At 54.7% G+C, this 18,111-nt stretch overlaps 1 protein-coding gene across 1 annotated transcript in view; it reads left to right on the forward strand.

Moving 5' to 3' along the window:
• The first annotated feature begins 416 nt into the window (after positions 1–416).
• Positions 417–18,111, forward strand: part of COL13A1 (collagen type XIII alpha 1 chain) — a 95,417-nt gene continuing 77,722 nt past the window's right edge. Inside the window, exons 1-5 of the mRNA XM_028480858.2 lie at positions 417–421; positions 5,454–5,480; positions 8,143–8,178; positions 11,306–11,332; positions 13,876–13,926. Coding sequence (XP_028336659.2) covers positions 8,164–8,178; positions 11,306–11,332; positions 13,876–13,926 — 93 coding nt within the window. The 5' untranslated portion in view covers positions 417–421; positions 5,454–5,480; positions 8,143–8,163. The remainder of the gene's footprint in view (positions 422–5,453; positions 5,481–8,142; positions 8,179–11,305; positions 11,333–13,875; positions 13,927–18,111) is intronic.

Here is an 18,111-nt window from a genome sequence, read left to right on the forward strand (position 1 = left end):
AACGGGCATGCTGATAATCACAGCCTCCAGGTTCTGTAACACTCTGACCCTTGGCAAAAAGCCCTGGTGCCCAGCGCCCTGTGTTGGGCAAAGCCACCATGTGCCCAAGCTGGGGCGGGTCCCAGGGAGCCCGTTTTGTGGGGTTGGAAGCTGAGGTGTGGAAAGGACAGTTCAGGAAGTTAGGGCCCCGGCCTGGCTGCACCTGGGGCCCAGACCTCTGGATTTCTCATCCAGTGATAAAAATACAGAGATGAAATAAAGGGGGAAGAGATTATATTGGTGACAGTGGGCCAGGAAAATACAAACTTCGAAGACCGGATGGAAACCCCTCAGCTGAAGAATTCTTGGACGCTGCTTCTAAGCAGCCCTTATGGCATTGACACTGACCCTGGCATTTTCTCTCTCTCTTTCAGGACCTCCTGTAAGTACTCCGTCGAAGCCTGGTCTCACGCATCTGAAAGGCCTTGCTCCCTGCTGGTAACCGGGCCCTGGGTGGGGGGATTGAGCCCCCTACACCCTCCACTGAAGTCTGCAGGGTCCTTCCAGAAGGTTGACACGGCCGGCCGTCATTTTGCTTTCCACCCACCTCTGCAGCCTCCAGGGCCAGACCGTAGTTGTGCCCCAGGCAGAACACATCCCAATTGCAATCTGAAAGGCTGGTTTGCCCCATTGTTAGCCTGCTCCTTTGTCCCCCAAAGAGGCAAGTGGAGTCATAGAAACACTGGGTATTAGAAAGAAGAAAGAGATTATCTCCGGTCAGGTCTGGTCCTTGAAAGTCCCCTGCCCTGTCAGTAAACAGGTCGGTGAGCGGCTCTAAGTGTGGACTGCTCCTGAGGACGCAGTGTCCGCACCGCTGAGTGGGCAGCTCCATCTGGCCAAATCACTTCGGGCAGGTGGTGGTTGGTGGTGGTGGCAGGGGTTTTATGTAAGAGAATGATGTCAGTGGGTTAGATTGGGAAACAACACAAATTAGAGGCAGCCTGTCGGGCTCCTTCCCCTGGCATCACCCGAAAGCCAGAGGCAGGGCGGGGGAGCTGAGCCATTTCCAGAGAACCTGAGAAGAGCCCGAGGAGACCGTCTCCTCGAAGTAATGGATCCAGAGAACAGGGGCATGTCTTCTGAGGACAGCATTTGATATCCCAACAAAAGGCCCAGAGGTCGCTGGGGGAGCTGGGTATCGGAGTTGAAAGGGCCGAGCCCTCCACATCAGATCTTTCTCAAGGATACTGAAAGCAGCCCTATCATCATCCCTTCCTCGGAGAAGTCATTTCCATAGCTGTTCTCTTGATCTGAACCAACAAGAACAGCCGCCTAAGTTGTAATAAGACCATGATGTTCCATTCCATCTGTGTCCTGAAAGGCACATTGAACCTGGGCTGACGATCCAGCCCAGCTCGCTCACTGCTCAGTTACAGAGAGAGAGGAAAATCCTGTCATTCCCTGAAAAGAGGAGGGATGATTTATCATGCATGTTTTGGATGTCAGATCTCAATTCCTGTCATCAATCTTCCAAAATAAACTCTGCCATAGGAAACTTCGACAGACCACCTGCTGGAAATGGGCTGCTTTTCCCCTTCTTTGTGACAAAGCCAAAAAGAGTCCTCACCTCCCCCCATTCCAGGGACCTCCCGCATATACCTCGTTCCCACAGCCAGGCTGCGGGGCTAACCCAAGTCAGCTCTGGGTCCCTGCCTGACTTGAGGGCTGCCCTCACCAGGAATGCAGCATCCTGAGAGCTTCTGCTGGCCTCACCCCACGACTTTCCCCAGCCAGGGAGGGTGCTGTCACTGCTGGGGGCTCTGCACTGCAGAGCAGATGGGGGTGGTGGCGGGGGCAGGGCGGGATATGAGCCTCTCCTCACAATCCCTGCCTGCCCAGCCACCACTCCGATGGACTGAGGGAGAGGAGCCCAGGTAGCTTCCTGAATTCTCAGCCTGACGCAGGAGAGGCCTGAGTCTTCTCCCAACTCTGGCTGAAACCGCAAGGCAGGATGAGGAGGAAATGGGAAGCTGGCCGGGGTGGAAATCACCCCCTAGCCCGTTCTTTCTGCTTCCTGCAAAGGAAGAATGCCGCCAGCCAGAGGCAGGGAGAGGGAGATGGCAGCTGGTCACAATGCCTGTCTGCCACCCTCTGGGTGTTTTTCAGGGGCACCTCTGGGGTGACACTGGTTACTGTGGTCAGTGCCTAGATAACACAACCGTGGAGGATAGATTTAAGTAGCAGCAGGAATCATCTGAGCAGTGGGGCCCTCCACTACCCCACCCCTCCTGTCCATGGCAGACATTGCTAATCAATTAAGAGGCTTTTTAACAGAATGCTTTACTCAGTCACTACCAATCCACTGGAGTCCGCACTCAAGCTGACAGTTGCTGGCCATCCCTGCCCTAGATTTAAGAGAGAATTTCTTAATTACAGGAATTGTGAGACTGAAGCAGATGACCAAGGGAAGTATGCATGTCTCTTTCTCCGAAGGAATATAAGGAAATGTATGATGTCCAGATGCCAGCCCTGGTTGAAAATGATCCTTGCTGAAATACTAGCTAACACTTACTATGTGTTAGGAGCTCTTGTGCTTTTACGGAAGCAGTGTAATTGAGTGATTTCAAGCATGGACTCTGGAGGCAAGCCTCCTGGGTCCGAATCCTGGCTCTGCCACTTCTAGCTGTGTGACCTTGGACAAATTACTTTACCTCTCTGTGCCTCAGTTTCCTCATCTATAAAATGGGAATAGTAATAGTACCTGCCTCATCCAGGTGTTGTAAGGAATATATATAATTATATGTATGTATATATGTGTATATGTATATATATTATGCATACATATATGTGTGTATGTACGTATGTTTTTTTCCATTTAGAATGTATTAACTCATTTAAATTCTAAAAACAGAAGATTTCCCTAGATGATCCCCAAAGATTCTGACAAGTCTTTACTTTTCAGGAAGAAATTATTATTCTTTGTATTTTTATAAATTAATTTACTATTTCATTTTATTTCTACCCCACCTTATTCCAAGAAACATTTCAGGGTGATTTACAAACTAGATAAGGAAACAGTGGAGGGGAGTGTAGAGAGCAGAGGCAAGAAAACAAGGAGAATCCAGAGCTGATGACACCACAACATCCTGTGCAGATGAGCCACAGATGTAGCTTTGAGCTTCTTGGTGGTCAGAGCAAAGAGGGAAGCAGAGCTGTAATAAGAGTCATGGGGCAGTAAGGTGCGAGCACCCCTGGCTTTTGGGCGAAGCATAGCTTTCCCTGGTGCTGAGACCCTAGAGGAGTTCCTCCCGTGTACAGGTGATGTCGTTGTTCAGTACACAGGGGAAACTGCCCCTCTGTCCCTATCGGGGTTAGACCCCCTGTGTGAGCTTGGGAACTCCCCACAGGCCCATCTGCCTCCTGGGACGGGAGGGAGGTGGCAGCCCATTGTTGGCCCACTCCCCAATAGCATTTAGAAATGACAGGAAAAGGGGGATTGGCTCAGTGCTACAGCTCTGGTTTGAGAGCATTGGGTGCCCGAGCTGTCTTTGCGGATCTGGGAAAGAAGGGGCTGAGTCCCCAGGTTCGTGGTACCTGCCCTCAGGTTCATTCGTTCACAAACATGAATTAAGGAGCTACTAAGAGCTCAGCACTCCTTAAGGCACTGGGGACACATCCGTGAACAAAACAGAAAGTGCCCTGCCTGCCTTGGGAGCTTACATTTTAATGCCTGGGGGCAAAACGGAGTGAAAGGGTGGGCACGGGCTCTGTGCCCACGGGGCCGCTAACCAGCATCCCCCGAGCTTGGTTCTCTGTAGGGGGGCATCACCCCACCCCCTGCCCCTGCCTCTGGCATGTCCTCAGGAGCAAGGGACCCGGCGGGTGGGGTGGTGCTGGGGGCATTACTCCTGGTGCTGCCTGCGTTGCCTCAGCAGCCCTGAGGCAGATGGACTTGTCTCCGGGTGGGCACCCTGAGACCCCCTCCTGGCGCCGCTGTGGGTGTACGGGAAGAGCAGGACATCTGGAAGGAGAGAAACTCACCTGATGGCAGAGCCTCTGGAGACCGAGACCGGGGGCCAGCTCCACACACCTCCCTGCCAGTCCTCTTCTTTTGTAATGATCGCAGCATTCAGCACTTGCTCCATGCCGGCCCCTGTGCTGAGTGCTCTACACAAATTATCTCATTCAATCCCAAGAGGTAGATATGATTTTTCTCCCATTTACAAGATGAGGAAACCGAGATACAGGGAGGCCAAGCGACTGGCCCAAAGTCACCGACTAGTAAGTGACAGCCAGGCAGGCTGACTCCAGAGCCCTGCTCTTAACTAAAGCCTGCTTCTTTCTCCCTTACCAAGACGGCATCTTTCCTGACCCCAGGCCCCTGCCGTGCCAGGGTGGGGCTCAGCTCCAGAAGCTCTCTGCAGGTGGTCCTCCCATGACACCTCACCAGGCAGCTCCTAGAGCAGTTTCTCCGCCACCCTCTTGTATCAGATCCATCTGGAAGTTGGGGGCCAGAGTGAAAAACACATGACTTTCTCAGAAGTTGCTTTGTTCCTGACCCCCCTCCTGTGCTTATTACTATGCGAATATCTATTATGATCAACATTTTTTTGAATGTTTTCCTCTTTTCAGTGGGATTTCAGATCCATCATATGGAGTCTTTAGTCTATACCCAGAACTGTGCTGGGAAGGAGTCCTAGGGTCATAAAAAAGAGTTTGAGAAAGACATGGCTGTGGTCAGTGAAGACAGACTCCTGGAGCCACACAGGGTGGGGTCCAGCCTCCCGCTTCACTGCCAGCGCCAACCCGTTGTAGAGAGGGTGTGGCCTGAAGCTAGTTAGAGGCATTAAAGGAAGGACGTCCCACTGACTGCCCCCTTCACAATCCCAATAGAGGGGAAGAGGCCCCCTAGAGAGGCCCACACCCTTCCCACCTCCTGCTCCCTGGCCATGGTCCATCGGCTCCGATGGGGCAGGCCCAGCAGAAGTGTCCCAGGTAGACCGGCTCCATCAGACCTGGCATCTGGCTTCCCCTGTGTTGTAGGACAGGGAAGACCAAGCTCCAGCCCCTTGGGCCCTTTCCCAGGCCAGGACCAACACACATGAGTGGGGGACACTGAGGCACCGAGGCTCAGAGAGAGGGGACATGCCAGTGAGTCCTAGAGCCCTGATGATCCTTGAGGGACAGAGATATGAAGGGACATTCTTGTCTTTCTGTTCCCTGCACCTGCCCTGAGCCTGGCACGGAGGAGACCGCTGCTAACTGCTTTTCTGAATGAATGAATGAATGAATGAATGAGTGAACGCATCCTAGAACTGAAAGGAAGCCTAGTGACTATGGCCCTGTCTTCATTTTGTTCATAAAATAACAGAGGCTCATAGAGCACGGGTGACTCCAAGGTCACACAGCTGGCTGGGCTCTGTGGAACAATACCCTGACCTTCCTAAACTTCACTCTTTCCCCCTTTATTTCAGGGTCCTGCTGGAAGACCCGGCCTCCCGGTAAGTAGCTTTCATTTCTTTTTTCCTTTGCATCTCTCTCACGGGCTCTTTCTCAATCCAAGGACAGGAGAGGTTAGGTGGCTGCTTTCCTTCAGGTGTGTCTGGGTGGGAGACCTCTCTCCAGCGCCTCTAACCTACAGCTGAGGGTGAAGCTCCTTGGCACCTTTCCTGGGGCCCAGGCAGGCAAATGACTGCATGCAGGCCCATCCAGGGCCGCACCTGACTTCCATACTGGTGGCCCTATAATGGGAGGCTGGATGGGGAGGCAGTCCCCTGACTTACTGGGTGTCCTCCTTACTGGTATGCACCAGCTTAGTTGAAGGCCACTGTCCCTGCTTTGTCCTATGTCCTCTGGTAAGAGTAGACTCAAAAACTTTGTTTTCCCCCCAGTTGCCATTTCTGAGTGCCAGAGAGGCTGGGTCAGGTCAAGTAACCATGGGGACTCTGGGACAAAAGTATCAATAGTACTAATAGCCATGTCTCACTGAGACCTTCATAGGTGCCAGGCACTCTGCTAATCCCTCTTTATACATTTGATTTGTTCACCAACTCAATGAAATGGCTATTTTATTATGCCCATTTTATAGATGAGGAAACAGAGAGAGGTAAAGTAGCTTGTCCGATTGTCCAAGCTTCAGTTGTAGATCTGTTGGAGGTCCCGTGTTACCACATACCATCCCATACTGCTGTTTCCTGCGCTCCGTACTCAACATTTGAGGACCGTCTTTAAAGTCTTCAAAGGCATTGCCCTGTGCGGTGTAGCCCGGGGCATAGATGCATTGAGTACCGGATACCGTGGCCCCTTGGGTGGGTAGTGGCTCAGGCGAGATGCTGTAGCCAGCCAGAGGGCCGAGGTGGGCGTGGAGGGGGAGCCCGGGCTGGCACCAGGCTGCCCTCTCTCCCTGCACTGAAGGCCACACCCCCTGGATTCCAGAGCCTTCTGTGCACCCCTCTTATCCCAGTTACTCCTCTTTTAGACATGAATTATACTGTAACCTCTTGACTAAACCAGCAGCTTCTAGAATTCATGTCCAGCAGTGACTTTTTTAATGAAATGCATGTGGGCAAATGTTTAGCCCTTGCAAATGAAAACTCTCCCAGCAAGTACGAGCCCTGGAGCAAAGGAGGACGGGGGACTCTGTCCCGTGAAATCCAAGGAGGGGAAAAATCAGATGACTGGGAGAATGTGGGCAGACTTTGTTATTTTCTGACAATGTCCACCTTTAAAAAGCATTTGGGGGCAATTCTCAGAGCAGGGGCTGCCGCACAGAGTTTTCAGCCTCTGGCCATTCCATGCCAGTCCCTAACCCGAGCATTCTATGGCCAGGACTGCAAAGAACATTAGTTTTAAAAAAGAAATGAAAAGAAACCAAAACACACATCCTGCAATATCATTCAGAAGCCCGAGAGTGAGTGGGTTGTTGGGAAGTCAGAGCCGACGACCAGCAGGCCTGTCGTCCCCGGCAGGAAGGGTCACAGTCCTCCTCGTGCTTCCGAGCAAAGGGACCTGGGAGTGACCCACAAAAAGATTTGCTGATGCTGCTCTCTTGTGAAATACAAAAGTGTGAAGTACCCACGTGCTTATAAAAATCACTTGTCTGTGGCCGTACTGGGCTCACTACCTGTGGATGCAGTTTACGCAGCACTCACCAGGTGCCAGGCACCCGGAGTTAGCGTTCCAGAACCATTGTCTCTTGGCATCGTCCCAGCAGATGTTCAGGGAGGTTCAAGAAACATATCCACATGTATATATATATACATATATGTAAAACAGATATCCACATATCGCTGCAACCCTGCCACTCTTTCCCAAAGTCTGAACGCTTTACTAAAGACACCTTCAGTCTTGACAGTGTACCTGTAACAGGAGCCTAATTCAGAGCCGGTTGCTATTCCCTGGCGTGTCCACATACATCTTGGGATGCTAACCATCCCTCGGGGCGTTTTGCCTAAGTGAGGTCAGCAGACACAGAATCACCCCAGAAATGCCCACCCTTCAGGGGAAACCACAAACCCAGCTCCCTCCTGCCGGGACAAACACCTTCTGATTTTCAGCCCCTGTTGTTTTCCATCCTTCCAGGCCCCTGGCAAACCCCAAGCCCCACCCCAGATTTTATGGGTCTGCACATATATGATTGCAAAAAAATATTCTCTACCAAAAGAGGGAGGAACAAAACTTAATAAGCAGATTTCCAGAGTGAGAAAATGTAACCCCTGGCTGCAAAACAAAGCAGTTCCCTCTCAGCAGCTGAAGCTCCTGTTGCGGCTGAATCCACGGGGCGCACTCTTGGCGCGGGACGGGGTGGGGGCTGGGTGTGGCGGTGAGGTGGGGCAGGACTCTGTTGGTGGCCTTCGCAGACAGAGGGCCTGGGGAGGAGCTGGGGGATGTGGGCGCTGCTCCCCAGCTCTGGCAGAGATAGACCAAGGGAAGCGATTCACCCATCTGTCACACGGGAGCTGCCATTCACCCTGCTTCAAGTTCCTCGTGACGAGGATGCGGCCAGACAGTCTGTGGGACTGAAAGGGGCGAGTTCACCCACATGACGCCTGGGAATCATCCCAAGTGCCCATGCAAACCAGGTCTTGGGTGTGTAGCTAGCCATGGGGTCCTTCACATGCTGGCCTGGCTCCAGTCACATCTATATGTTTCTGCCTCCATCAGGGGGACAAAGGTGCCATTGGGATGCCTGGACGTGTGGTGAGTTGGAGCATCTGTGCCTGCTGGGGTGGCCATTGCTTGCTTCCCCGTGCTGGCCTGTCCTGCAGACCATGGCAAGGCGTTGCCTACCCCACCCCAAGGAGGGGTCGGACCTCTCCCTTCCCCCACCCAAGTCTGCTTCAGGGAGGAGGGAGAAGTTTTATTCCAATCCTTCTGATCTTGCAATATGGCTTTACTCTCCAGAGGACTGCCATGGCAAAGGAAAAATCCAAAAATGGCATGAATAAAGCTCATCGCCAGTCACTACTGAGGACACCCACCCACTCCACTCCCTAACCTCCCGAGGCTGGCAGCTCACCCCCAGATTTATAGCTGCTCCTGCAACCATCCCCCGGCAAGAGCAGCGAAAGATGGCAAGAAATGCAAACGGAAAATGCTCTACAGAAACTGCAGTGGAGCCAGCTTCCGCAGTCATCTTCCCTAGACAGAGGCTAGTGATGCAGAAAGGGCTTGCTTCCAGGCAGGGCCTCCAAATCCTCAGCAGGAGGCTGGGGGTTAAAACATTCATCGTTTCCTGCTGAAAACAGTAAGATGATGAAAGGGAATGTTTGATAGGGAGCTTGTATCTCAGAAATGGGAAGGTTGGTGCTAGGCTTTAAGATCCCAGCACCAGGGTTTTTCCTGGTGGCTTCTAGCCTCCGAGGGGCTGGAATGGGCAGCACCTGGTGGCAGCCTAAGGCAATGATGGCCACACGCTGGCCTCACCACCCCCCAGCCTAGTCTAGGGCGTGGCCCGAGCTGCTCTCCCTGTCTGACCTCTAACTCCCCACCAGCTGCCAGCCTCAACCTCCACCTGGCTCCCGGTGCCCCAACTTGCCCCGTGCCGTCCTTTCATGTCACTCACATGGTTTGCCTGGTAACCTCACCTCCTGGGACGGGTTGGCCTTAGGCCTGGGTATGGCATCCTGGGTGAGTCTGCTGACCTGGTGTGAACCCAGTGCTCAGAGAAAAGGCACCAAATCATAGCTAACACTTGAAAGTGCTGCCGGTGTGCTTGGCATTGTGCTAAGGGCCTTCCACACATCAGCTGATTCGGCCCTCACAAGAACTGCATGAGGTGGGCCCAGTTTCTACCCCATTGTTCAGATGAGAGAACTGAGGCTCAGATGTTAAGTGTCTGTCCCAAGGTCACAGGTCTAGGAAGTGGCTGATCGGGGACTTTAATCCAGGCGGTCTGACTCCAGACCTGTGCTCTTGACCTTGATAATGGAACTCACCCTGCCCAGGCCCCCTCCACTGGCATCACAGCTCTAAGGAGGGTCTGATCCTTAGGAAGAAGCCACAGTCCTAGGCCTAGGACCTGGGACATTTCAGAGGTTCAGGACAAGTGTTCCATGTCACACAGCTTTGAGCTCCCCAGGGCTACCCAAGAACTGTCTGTCAAGACATGGAGGCTGGGAGCCCTGGGCCACCCCCGCATGCAACTGTCCAATCACGTCCCAGATCACAGCACCGTGCAATTCCTGCCTGACCCTGTCGCTAGGCTTCAGTTCTCTAACTCCAAACACTGAGTCCCCCAGGCTGTCACTGGGTCCTTCCCTGCGTAGATTAGGGAGACCGCATTCAGCTGCCTTTCTCAGAGGCTAGCTGTGGGTGGGCCTGGGCCAGGCACGTTCTTCACCGTAGCGCTCTGAGATCCCGTTTATCAATGAGCATGTTGAGACTCAGTTTGCCCAGGATTGGGGTGGTATTGGGTCTTGTACCCAAGATACCAAAGTCCTTGCTCCTGACAGGTAAGCTTCAGGAGTCTCTACCCAGCCTGCAGCTGCCAGCCTGCAGGGAAGCCTGCAAAGTGCAAAGCAATCCCTCCAAGCCTGCCCCCTCCTGCCCTCCTTCTTGGGCCCTGTGGATGTGTGTGCCCCCGCCCCCCGAAGCGTCCCCCTGAGCCTCCAGTGGAGCAGGAAGGAGAGCCACAGGAGGTCTCCCCATTTCCTTCTACACAAAGCTATTTTCAAACCACTTTGGTGCTTTCATGCTGCTTGTGCTATTTTAAATGTGACAATGGACCCATGTGGCTGCCCAGTAGGAGTCCTGGCATGGACCCCCTGATAAGAGTTGGGGTGGCCAGTGGGTGTGAAATGCCTGAGCTGTTCCCATGATCCACCAGAGGTGGCTCCACGGGCTGCCACAAATGAGGGTCAATTGGGGCCGTCTATCCACTGGTCACTGAGCGCGCAGGGGTCCTTGGCCGTGACCCACTTTCCTCTGCATCCGGCCACATCCTCCATCCCCCAGACGTGTGTGTCCTTCTATCTGTCTTCCCGTGTCCCTCCTCGCATCTTGCCTGGCCACCCCTAACGACTCCTGTCGCATCTATTGGCAATTTTGTGCTTGGTATTCGGTTGGACCTTCAAAACAACTAGACTACACCTCACCACAGAGTCCTTGGGAAAGTCTCTCCCATGGCCACCCCCTCCTCAAATGACCCCGGCAGCTGGGGCCACGGCTCCTCAGGCGATTTTCTGACCTGAGTGTGTCCTCCTTTGTCTCTGTCTCTCTCTGTCTGTCACACACACACACACACACACCTGGCAAGGGGGCCTCATAAGGCCCCTGCCACTGTTTCCTGAGTGTGTCCTCCTTTGTCTCTGTCCCTCTCTGTCTGTCTCACACATACAGACACACACACACACACACACACACACACACACCTGGCAAGGGGGCCTCATAAGGCCCCTGCCACTGTTTCCTGAGTGTGTCCTCCTTTGTCTCTGTCCCTCTCTGTCTGTCTCACACATACAGACACACACACACACACACACACACACACACACACACACACACACACACACACACACACACACACACACACACACCTGGCAAGGGGGCCTCGCAAGGCCCCTGCCACTGTTTCCTTCTCAGTTATCTGGCTGGGGCTGGCCCTCAGGCTGAGACACCAGCCGTCCATGTGCTGTGCTCGTTGGACTCGGGACCTGTCGTGTGTCAGGATCTGTGTTTTGTTTTGTTTCTTATTTCACGGTGACTTCCTGTGTTGGATCGTTGTGCCATTAACACGAATTCTTGTGTGTGTGCCTCTCTCATCCTTTCTTTTTTCTCTCCCTCCCTGTCTCTTCCCTGCACCCCATGTTGCATGTGGCCGCCACAGGGAGGAAAGGGCCAACCAGGCGAGAAGGTGAGTCCACACTTTCCCCTCCGCACTGCCACCCCAGCCTCTGCCTCCACCTCTTGGACTCTTGGGGGGGCTTCCAGAGGCCCCCATCCCCTCCTCCTGGCACACAGGTCCCAGCGGAGCATGCCAGCCTAGCCTGCTCTGCCCTCGCAGCCTCTCACGGCCCGGTTTCCTAACAGCTTCCACACCGTCGGGCAGGAATCTTGGGATTCCTGGACTAAGGTCCCAGCTTCCCCGGCTGAGGGGGTGTCCCCTGCCCACAGAGGCTGCATGCGGCTTCTTCGCACTGATTTCAGCCTTAGGCAGTCACCCTTCCCAGAGGCAAGGAGAGCAGCAACTGCTGTTTTGTGTAGCTGGTTCTAGCCCCTCCCTATCCCTCCACTGGTCCCTCAGATTTAGACACTCTATTGTGCTGCTCCAGAGAGAGTCCCCCAGGGAAACACCCAGACAGATTCCCGAGGTTATAGAGTGGAGTCTCCCAGGAAGCTAGAAGCCCAAGAGACAGTCCTGGAGCATCAGCCCGGGTGGGTTCTGAGGGTTTACAGAGCAATGCTGCTAACCAGCTCGCTCTACAGATGAGGCCCAGAGAGCTGGTGGGGCTTGCCCAAGATCCCACAGCCATAGTGATGATTGGGGGCCAGGAGCAGACCTCCTGATACCCAGCTCTGTATTTCCTTGCCTGGACATTGCCGCGTGTATTTCTGCAATAGTCTCCGTCTCCGAAATAACAATGACAACAGTAACGATAGAAACTACCATGTATTAAGCATAAACTGTGTCAGGCGCAGTTTTAAGTGTTTTGCTCTGTTCTCCCAAGTAACTCTGATATAGCCCTTCCAGGGAGGCTTTAGTAGTCTCATTTACATGAGAGGGAACTGAAGCACAGAGAGGCAAGGTCACATACCCAAAGTCACACAGCAGAAAGTGAGAGAGCTGGCGAGGAGCCCCATGGTGTCTGACTCCAAGACTGGGGTCCCTAACCACTGTGCTATGCTGTCCTCCAAATGAAATGAAGACTGTGGGTCTCAGTCTCACAGGGGGCTAAACCACCCAGGAGAAAAATGGGGGACACAATCACTGTATAAGGACAGTAGCAGACACTTGCTAGCCCCTTCGTAGACCAGGTGTTCTTTTAAGCACTTTACACCATTATCTCATGAGATTTTCACATCCACCCTATGAGACAGGTGCTATTATCCCTGCGGTACAGATAAGGAAACTGAGGCAGAGAGAAGTTAAGTAGCCCAAGGTCAGCTGTCAGGGAGCAGAGCTGGGCTTCAAACCCAAGTGTTCTGGCTCCTAACCATCACACTACACCACCTTGTATAAAAATCCTTGTGTAATTACAACGGCATAAACAGTTGCTAATTTGAAATCACTCCTCACCTGCGTGTGAGGCATGACATTTTACAAATGCATTTCCGTCCTTTGCCCTGTAAGCGCAGCAGAGCCGCTCTCAGCATCCCTTCAACAGAGGAGGTATGTGGGCTCAAAGAGGTTCCATGATGGCAGAGCAGGACCTGGAAGTGAGGCCTGGGTGTTTCCTCTGCCAGGAGGGGTGGACTCCTGGTGGGAAGCAGCATCCTGCCCTCCTCCAGCCGAGCACAGTCTGGATCCTTCTGCCAGAGCATCACCTCTCACCCCCACCTGCGTTCCATACACCCTTCATCCTCCTTCTGTCAACCTTCCCCAGCCCCCAGCAGAAACACACACACGCACACGCACACGCACACGCACACACACAGAGGTTTATCTAGGCAGCTGGACTACATGGTACTTTTGAGCCCCCAGCCCAGCATCCACCATCCTCTCTACGTTGAAAACTCTGCCCCAGACTTAACCTCTCTGTGTCACTCACACGCCAGGACTAGGAGCCAAGGCAGCTCCAACCTTCAGGCTCAGGGCTGCTGGGCCCGCACAGCAAGTGTGTGTCTTCTCCCCACCCTCTCTTTACAGCAGCTCTAGCCCGGGGCAGGCTGCTGTTCAGCAGTTACCGGGTGAAGCCGTGTGGCCATTTGGGGCTGGGGAAGAAGACCTCAGGGGGTGTGAAACTTGGCTGGGGCTGGGGCAGGTTGGGAACATCCCGAGCAGGGCCCTGTGGGGATGCCTCTGGGGCCTGAACAGCCATGGCTGAGCTGAGGCCTCCTCTCTGCCTCCCTCCCCCCTCCCCACCCCATGCCCCCTCTTACCCATCACTGCCCTGAATCCTCTTCTCCCGCCTCCGGCCTGGGGTCCCACCGCCCTCTTTTCCTGGTCCCCACATCACGTGTTCTTGCTCACGTCTCTTCTCTCTTCGTTCCTCCTGCTTCCCCGCTGCCCTTCTCAATCCTTCTCGAATGTTCCATCCATCCCCTTTTCATCTCCTCTCCTCTGGGTCCCTCATCTTCCTCCATATCCTCTGCCCCGCTTTGTGCTCTGGCCTCTGGCTCTCGGGGCCCACCCTCACCCGCTCCGCCTTCCCCACCTGCCAGCTGCTCCCTTGTACTCTTCCCCTCCCACCCTGCCCCCCTCCCTCTCCCCCTCCTCCCTCTTTCTCTCCCCCACAGGGGGCCCCAGGAGATGCCGGGATGTCCATCATCGGTCCCCGCGGCCCTCCCGTAAGTGGCTTTTGCCCTTCCTCGGGGTGGAGGGACGGGTGAGTTAGTAAGGAGGCCTTGCGGGGGGTGCAGCGCGGGTCCTGGCCGCACCTCTGGGTGTGACGGCCGCCTCGGGGATGCGGTCCGCTGGGCCAGGCCTCAGTGCTGCTGCTGATGTTAAAGAAAGCGGCCTGACTAAACCTACCTCAGTTACAGCCTCTCGGGCGGGAGGGTTCACAAGGCCCTGTAGCCCCTATAGCCGTGAAACGACAGCAGCTGTGAGGCGGCCCTGCTGTTCACAGGCAGAGAGGGAGAAAGTGCTGGCTCCTCTCCCGGGAGGGCGGTGGTGGCCGTGCTCCAGCTTTGCCGGGGACACGTTCCAGAAGCCCAAGAAGCAGTTACCCCAGAGCCCAGGTCTCCTGAGCCAAGCACCCACTCCTGCTCTTGACAGAGCCCAACCCGCCTCTCGCCCTCAAAGGCCCTGTTTCTGTGCTCAGTGCTGGGTCCCAGTCCCCTCCACCCAGGGGCTGGGGGCTTGGGAAAAGCAGAGAGCCTTCCCCTCAGATATGCTTCCTTAGGGACCAAGAGGGGGGCGCGGGCGATGCTGCGGGAAGATAGCGTGGCTATGGGAAGCAGGAATGGCTGTTTTTCTCAAAGAGCGTCCGACCCAAGGGACTTCGATAAAATCGCCAAGTGTCGGGGTGGAAAGGACCTCAAGGATGGTCTAACACAGCCTTCTTAGAAGGGGAAACTGAGGCCTGGGGAGAAGAAGGGGCTTGGCCAGGGTCCCACACGTAGAGGCCGAAGCAGCTTTAGAACCCAGGACCCCGGGCGCCCAGGGCTCCCCCCACAGCAACAGGCTGCAGTCTCCATGCTCTGCCGTGCTCTTTTCCTGCCCTGCTGTGCCTGGTTGAGAGGGGTAGGAACACAGAGCCTAGGCTCATGCTCCCAGAGCCTAGCCCAATGGGTGATGAAGCCCCCCTCCCCATTCCCCTGCCTTCAATGGGAAGCAGGAGGCTCCTACCCACCGACCAGGGAGAGGAGAGGGGTCAGAGAGCACATTGCTAAGCTGCGTCCAAGGCCCTGACGGCTATGCATCCAGGAAGGGGCTGTGGTGAGAGCTGGGGCCAGAGAGGGAGAGCTGAGAAGGTCAGAGAGGGTAGCCGAAGGATGGAGCTGGGGAGCAGGGCTGGAGGGCGGGTCGGAGGCCTGGGCTGGAGGCAGGGCTTGAAGGGGCCTGGGCTGGACAGGCCTTCCCTGCAAGGTTTCTACCAGCTCAGACCACGCGACAGTGCTGAGGGCTGACACTTCGCACTTACTCTGTGGCAGGCGGTATCCTAACACCTTTACACACGGTAGCTCACTTAATCCTCACGAGAACTCCACAGGTAGGTAGGATTAGCACCTCCATTTTATAGATGAGAAAAGCAGGGCCCAGCGAGGCTGAATGACTTGCCGAAGGTCATACATGAGAGTGTGGCCATGGCGCTGGCATTTGACACTCAGCCCGGGCCGTGTGCTCAGAGTGTACACTCTGACCCCTGCTGCTACCCAGCCACGGGGTTCCCATCACCTGTGCTTCCGGCTCACGTGGCCACCATCCCGATGGGCTGTAAGCCCCCTCGTGTACTGGGGGAGCCAGAGTGTGGATGCCCGGAGCCCAGGTGGGGTACCCAGCCAGGGGGCGACTAGGAGATGGGGAGGTCACAAAGAAAGACAGTCCCCCAGGCTCCAACGGCAAGGACTGAGTCTGGGGTGGACCTGTTAGGAGGACAGGGCAGTAACACAGAATACAGGCCCTACCCTTTGGCCACCATCTCTGTCTGCCTCCTGGTCTGACCACAGATGTTCCCTTGTGTGGATCAGGCTGGTCCTCTCACACCCTCTTAGCAGCATCTTTCAGCAGTGTCATGTCAGCCGGATACCTAGAAGTGGTTGAAAAGGCCCCACTTCTGGAGAATATGCTCCGGGGGCAGGGTCTGCCTCAGCTCCCCCTGCTTCCAGCCCAGCGTGCGTAAATATACCCACCGCGCTGGACATGGTTCCAGTGGTGAAAAGTACCTTCTGCTCCAGTAATAGCAATAGCTTCCCTCTCCTGGACACCTAGGAGACATGCTAGGTCCTACGCTGAAAGCCTATGTATGTGCCAGCCTCCTTCAGTCCCTCCGGACCCCAGGAAAGCTGCCAGCCCATTTCACAGATCGGGAAGCAGAGGCCCATAACTGGCCTGTGGTCATACGGCTCCTCAGTGCTGGAGCTTGGTTTGGGCCCGGTCGGCCTCATTCCAAAGCCAGCATTCTTTCTCCAACACCGCCTTCCACGTTTTAAGCTCTACTGTTTAAAAAGGATATTTACCTTGAAAAAACAATCCTCCCTGTGAGTGCTGTGTTGATGTTAGGAGAGGCTTTATGGCACCAGGAGGCTTGATCAAGCCCAGTGTCCTCAGATTTTGGCCTGTGTGTGTGACCTTCACCCAGATGGCTGGGGCCACCCCTACTGAGTCCTCGCTAGACACCAGGGCAACCCCCTTAGCTCCTGGAGCTGCTGAGAGCAGGGGACCGCAGAAGACCATGGGACCAATTGCAATTAAGGGGTAGAGGTGAAGTGGGCAAGCCCTCTGCGGCCCGGGATGATGGGGAACATGTGGCTTTCCACTCAGCCAGGAAGGGCCTAGGACACATGCTGCTAATGAGAAGCAGCCTTGCCACTCTCAGGGGCCACCTGCCTCCTGTCTTGCAGCTTCATAAACGGTCAGTGCAAATGGGGCACCATCCGGGCACTTTGGAGAAGGATGGTTCACATTCCAGTGAGGCAAGATGCCGGAGCAGCGGTCCCCATTAAACTGAGCGGGAGGCTGGGACCCCGAGATGCTGGCTGGCCCCACAGGCACTGGGGAGATCAGCTGCCAGGCTAGGAAATGTCCCCCATCTCAAAGGGAGCTCATTCTTTCCTGGAGACCCCAGGTTCTCTTCAGGGGCCAGGAGGAACTGTCTGAACTTCCAGCCCTCATTCACAAGGAGACACCAGGTCAATACACCTGTTGAGTGTTTCTTCGTTCCATTAATATTTGTCAGGCACCTACGACATCCTAGGTGCTGGGTAGACGATGAAAACCTGACTGCAGCCCGCTTGCCCCTTTGCAGAGAGAAGCCATCCCATAGTGATTATAGTACAGACAGTCAGCGCTCAGCTGGGGACGGTTAGGGAGCTGTGGAGGATATGGAGGAGGCACCTGACTTGGGGTGAGGGCAGGCAGGGAAGACTTCCGGGAGGAAGAGGTAACTAAACTGTGATCAAGGAGGAACAGAGGTCCCAGGTAACAAGCCTGAGGAGGAGCGCTGAGACTCCAAGGCAGGAGCGGTTCCTGTAAACTACCGGAGAAATGGGGAAAGTTCTTTCCAGAGCAAAGCAAGAGCAAGGATGGTGAGAGGGTGGTTGGCGAGCTGAGCAAGGGCCCGATCATGCAGGACACAATGTTCAGGAGTCAGGATTTTACCCCGAGGGCAGTGCAGACCCCTTGAGTTGTGTTCTGCTGAGGAGGGACACGATCAGACTTGCAGTTTAAAAAGCTCCCCTGATCCTTCCTGCTCCAGCACGGAGCATGCTTAGAAGAGGCTGCAGGTACGGGGCTGGCTGGAAGGGACTTGTAATCATCAAGGCCTGGACTGGAGCATAGTCAGTGGGGCTGGTGGAAGGGCTGGACTGGCGAGATATGTTGGAGGGGGAATTGACGGAATTTTGTGATGATAAAAATGGGGATTGACGGAGAAAGAGGAGTTCAAGGTGACCCCACCTTTCGGACTTGAGTAACGGAGTGCCTGGCAGTGCTCTTCCCCAAAGGGAGAAGCAGATTTTGCAGGGGGAGATGAGTTCAATCTGAAGGTGATAGATTTGGGATGTCCTTGTAATGTTTGGCCCTCCGTTTGCTGCCGGAGGTCAGAGTGAGTGGACGCGGCTCACGAGGGTGGGTCATACACACCCCCTTCCAACTCTGCATTCAGTGACATCACTTTTCAAGATTAAAATGGGCTGTGGTGGGAGTATTTACAGAATCACAGATTTACAGAAATTGGCAAATGCTGTACAAAGCAGGGCTCTCCTCCCCCACTCTCCCCAACGTGATTAAGCATTTACCAGCAGAGTCTTGTTTAAAAGATAGCCAGCACTGACTTGGGGTAGCGGAGGTAGAATAAGGCAGGCTCTGGA

Source organism: Physeter macrocephalus, chromosome 20 (genome assembly GCF_002837175.3).
Source record: "Physeter macrocephalus isolate SW-GA chromosome 20, ASM283717v5, whole genome shotgun sequence".
Lineage (NCBI taxonomy): Eukaryota > Metazoa > Chordata > Mammalia > Artiodactyla > Physeteridae > Physeter > Physeter macrocephalus.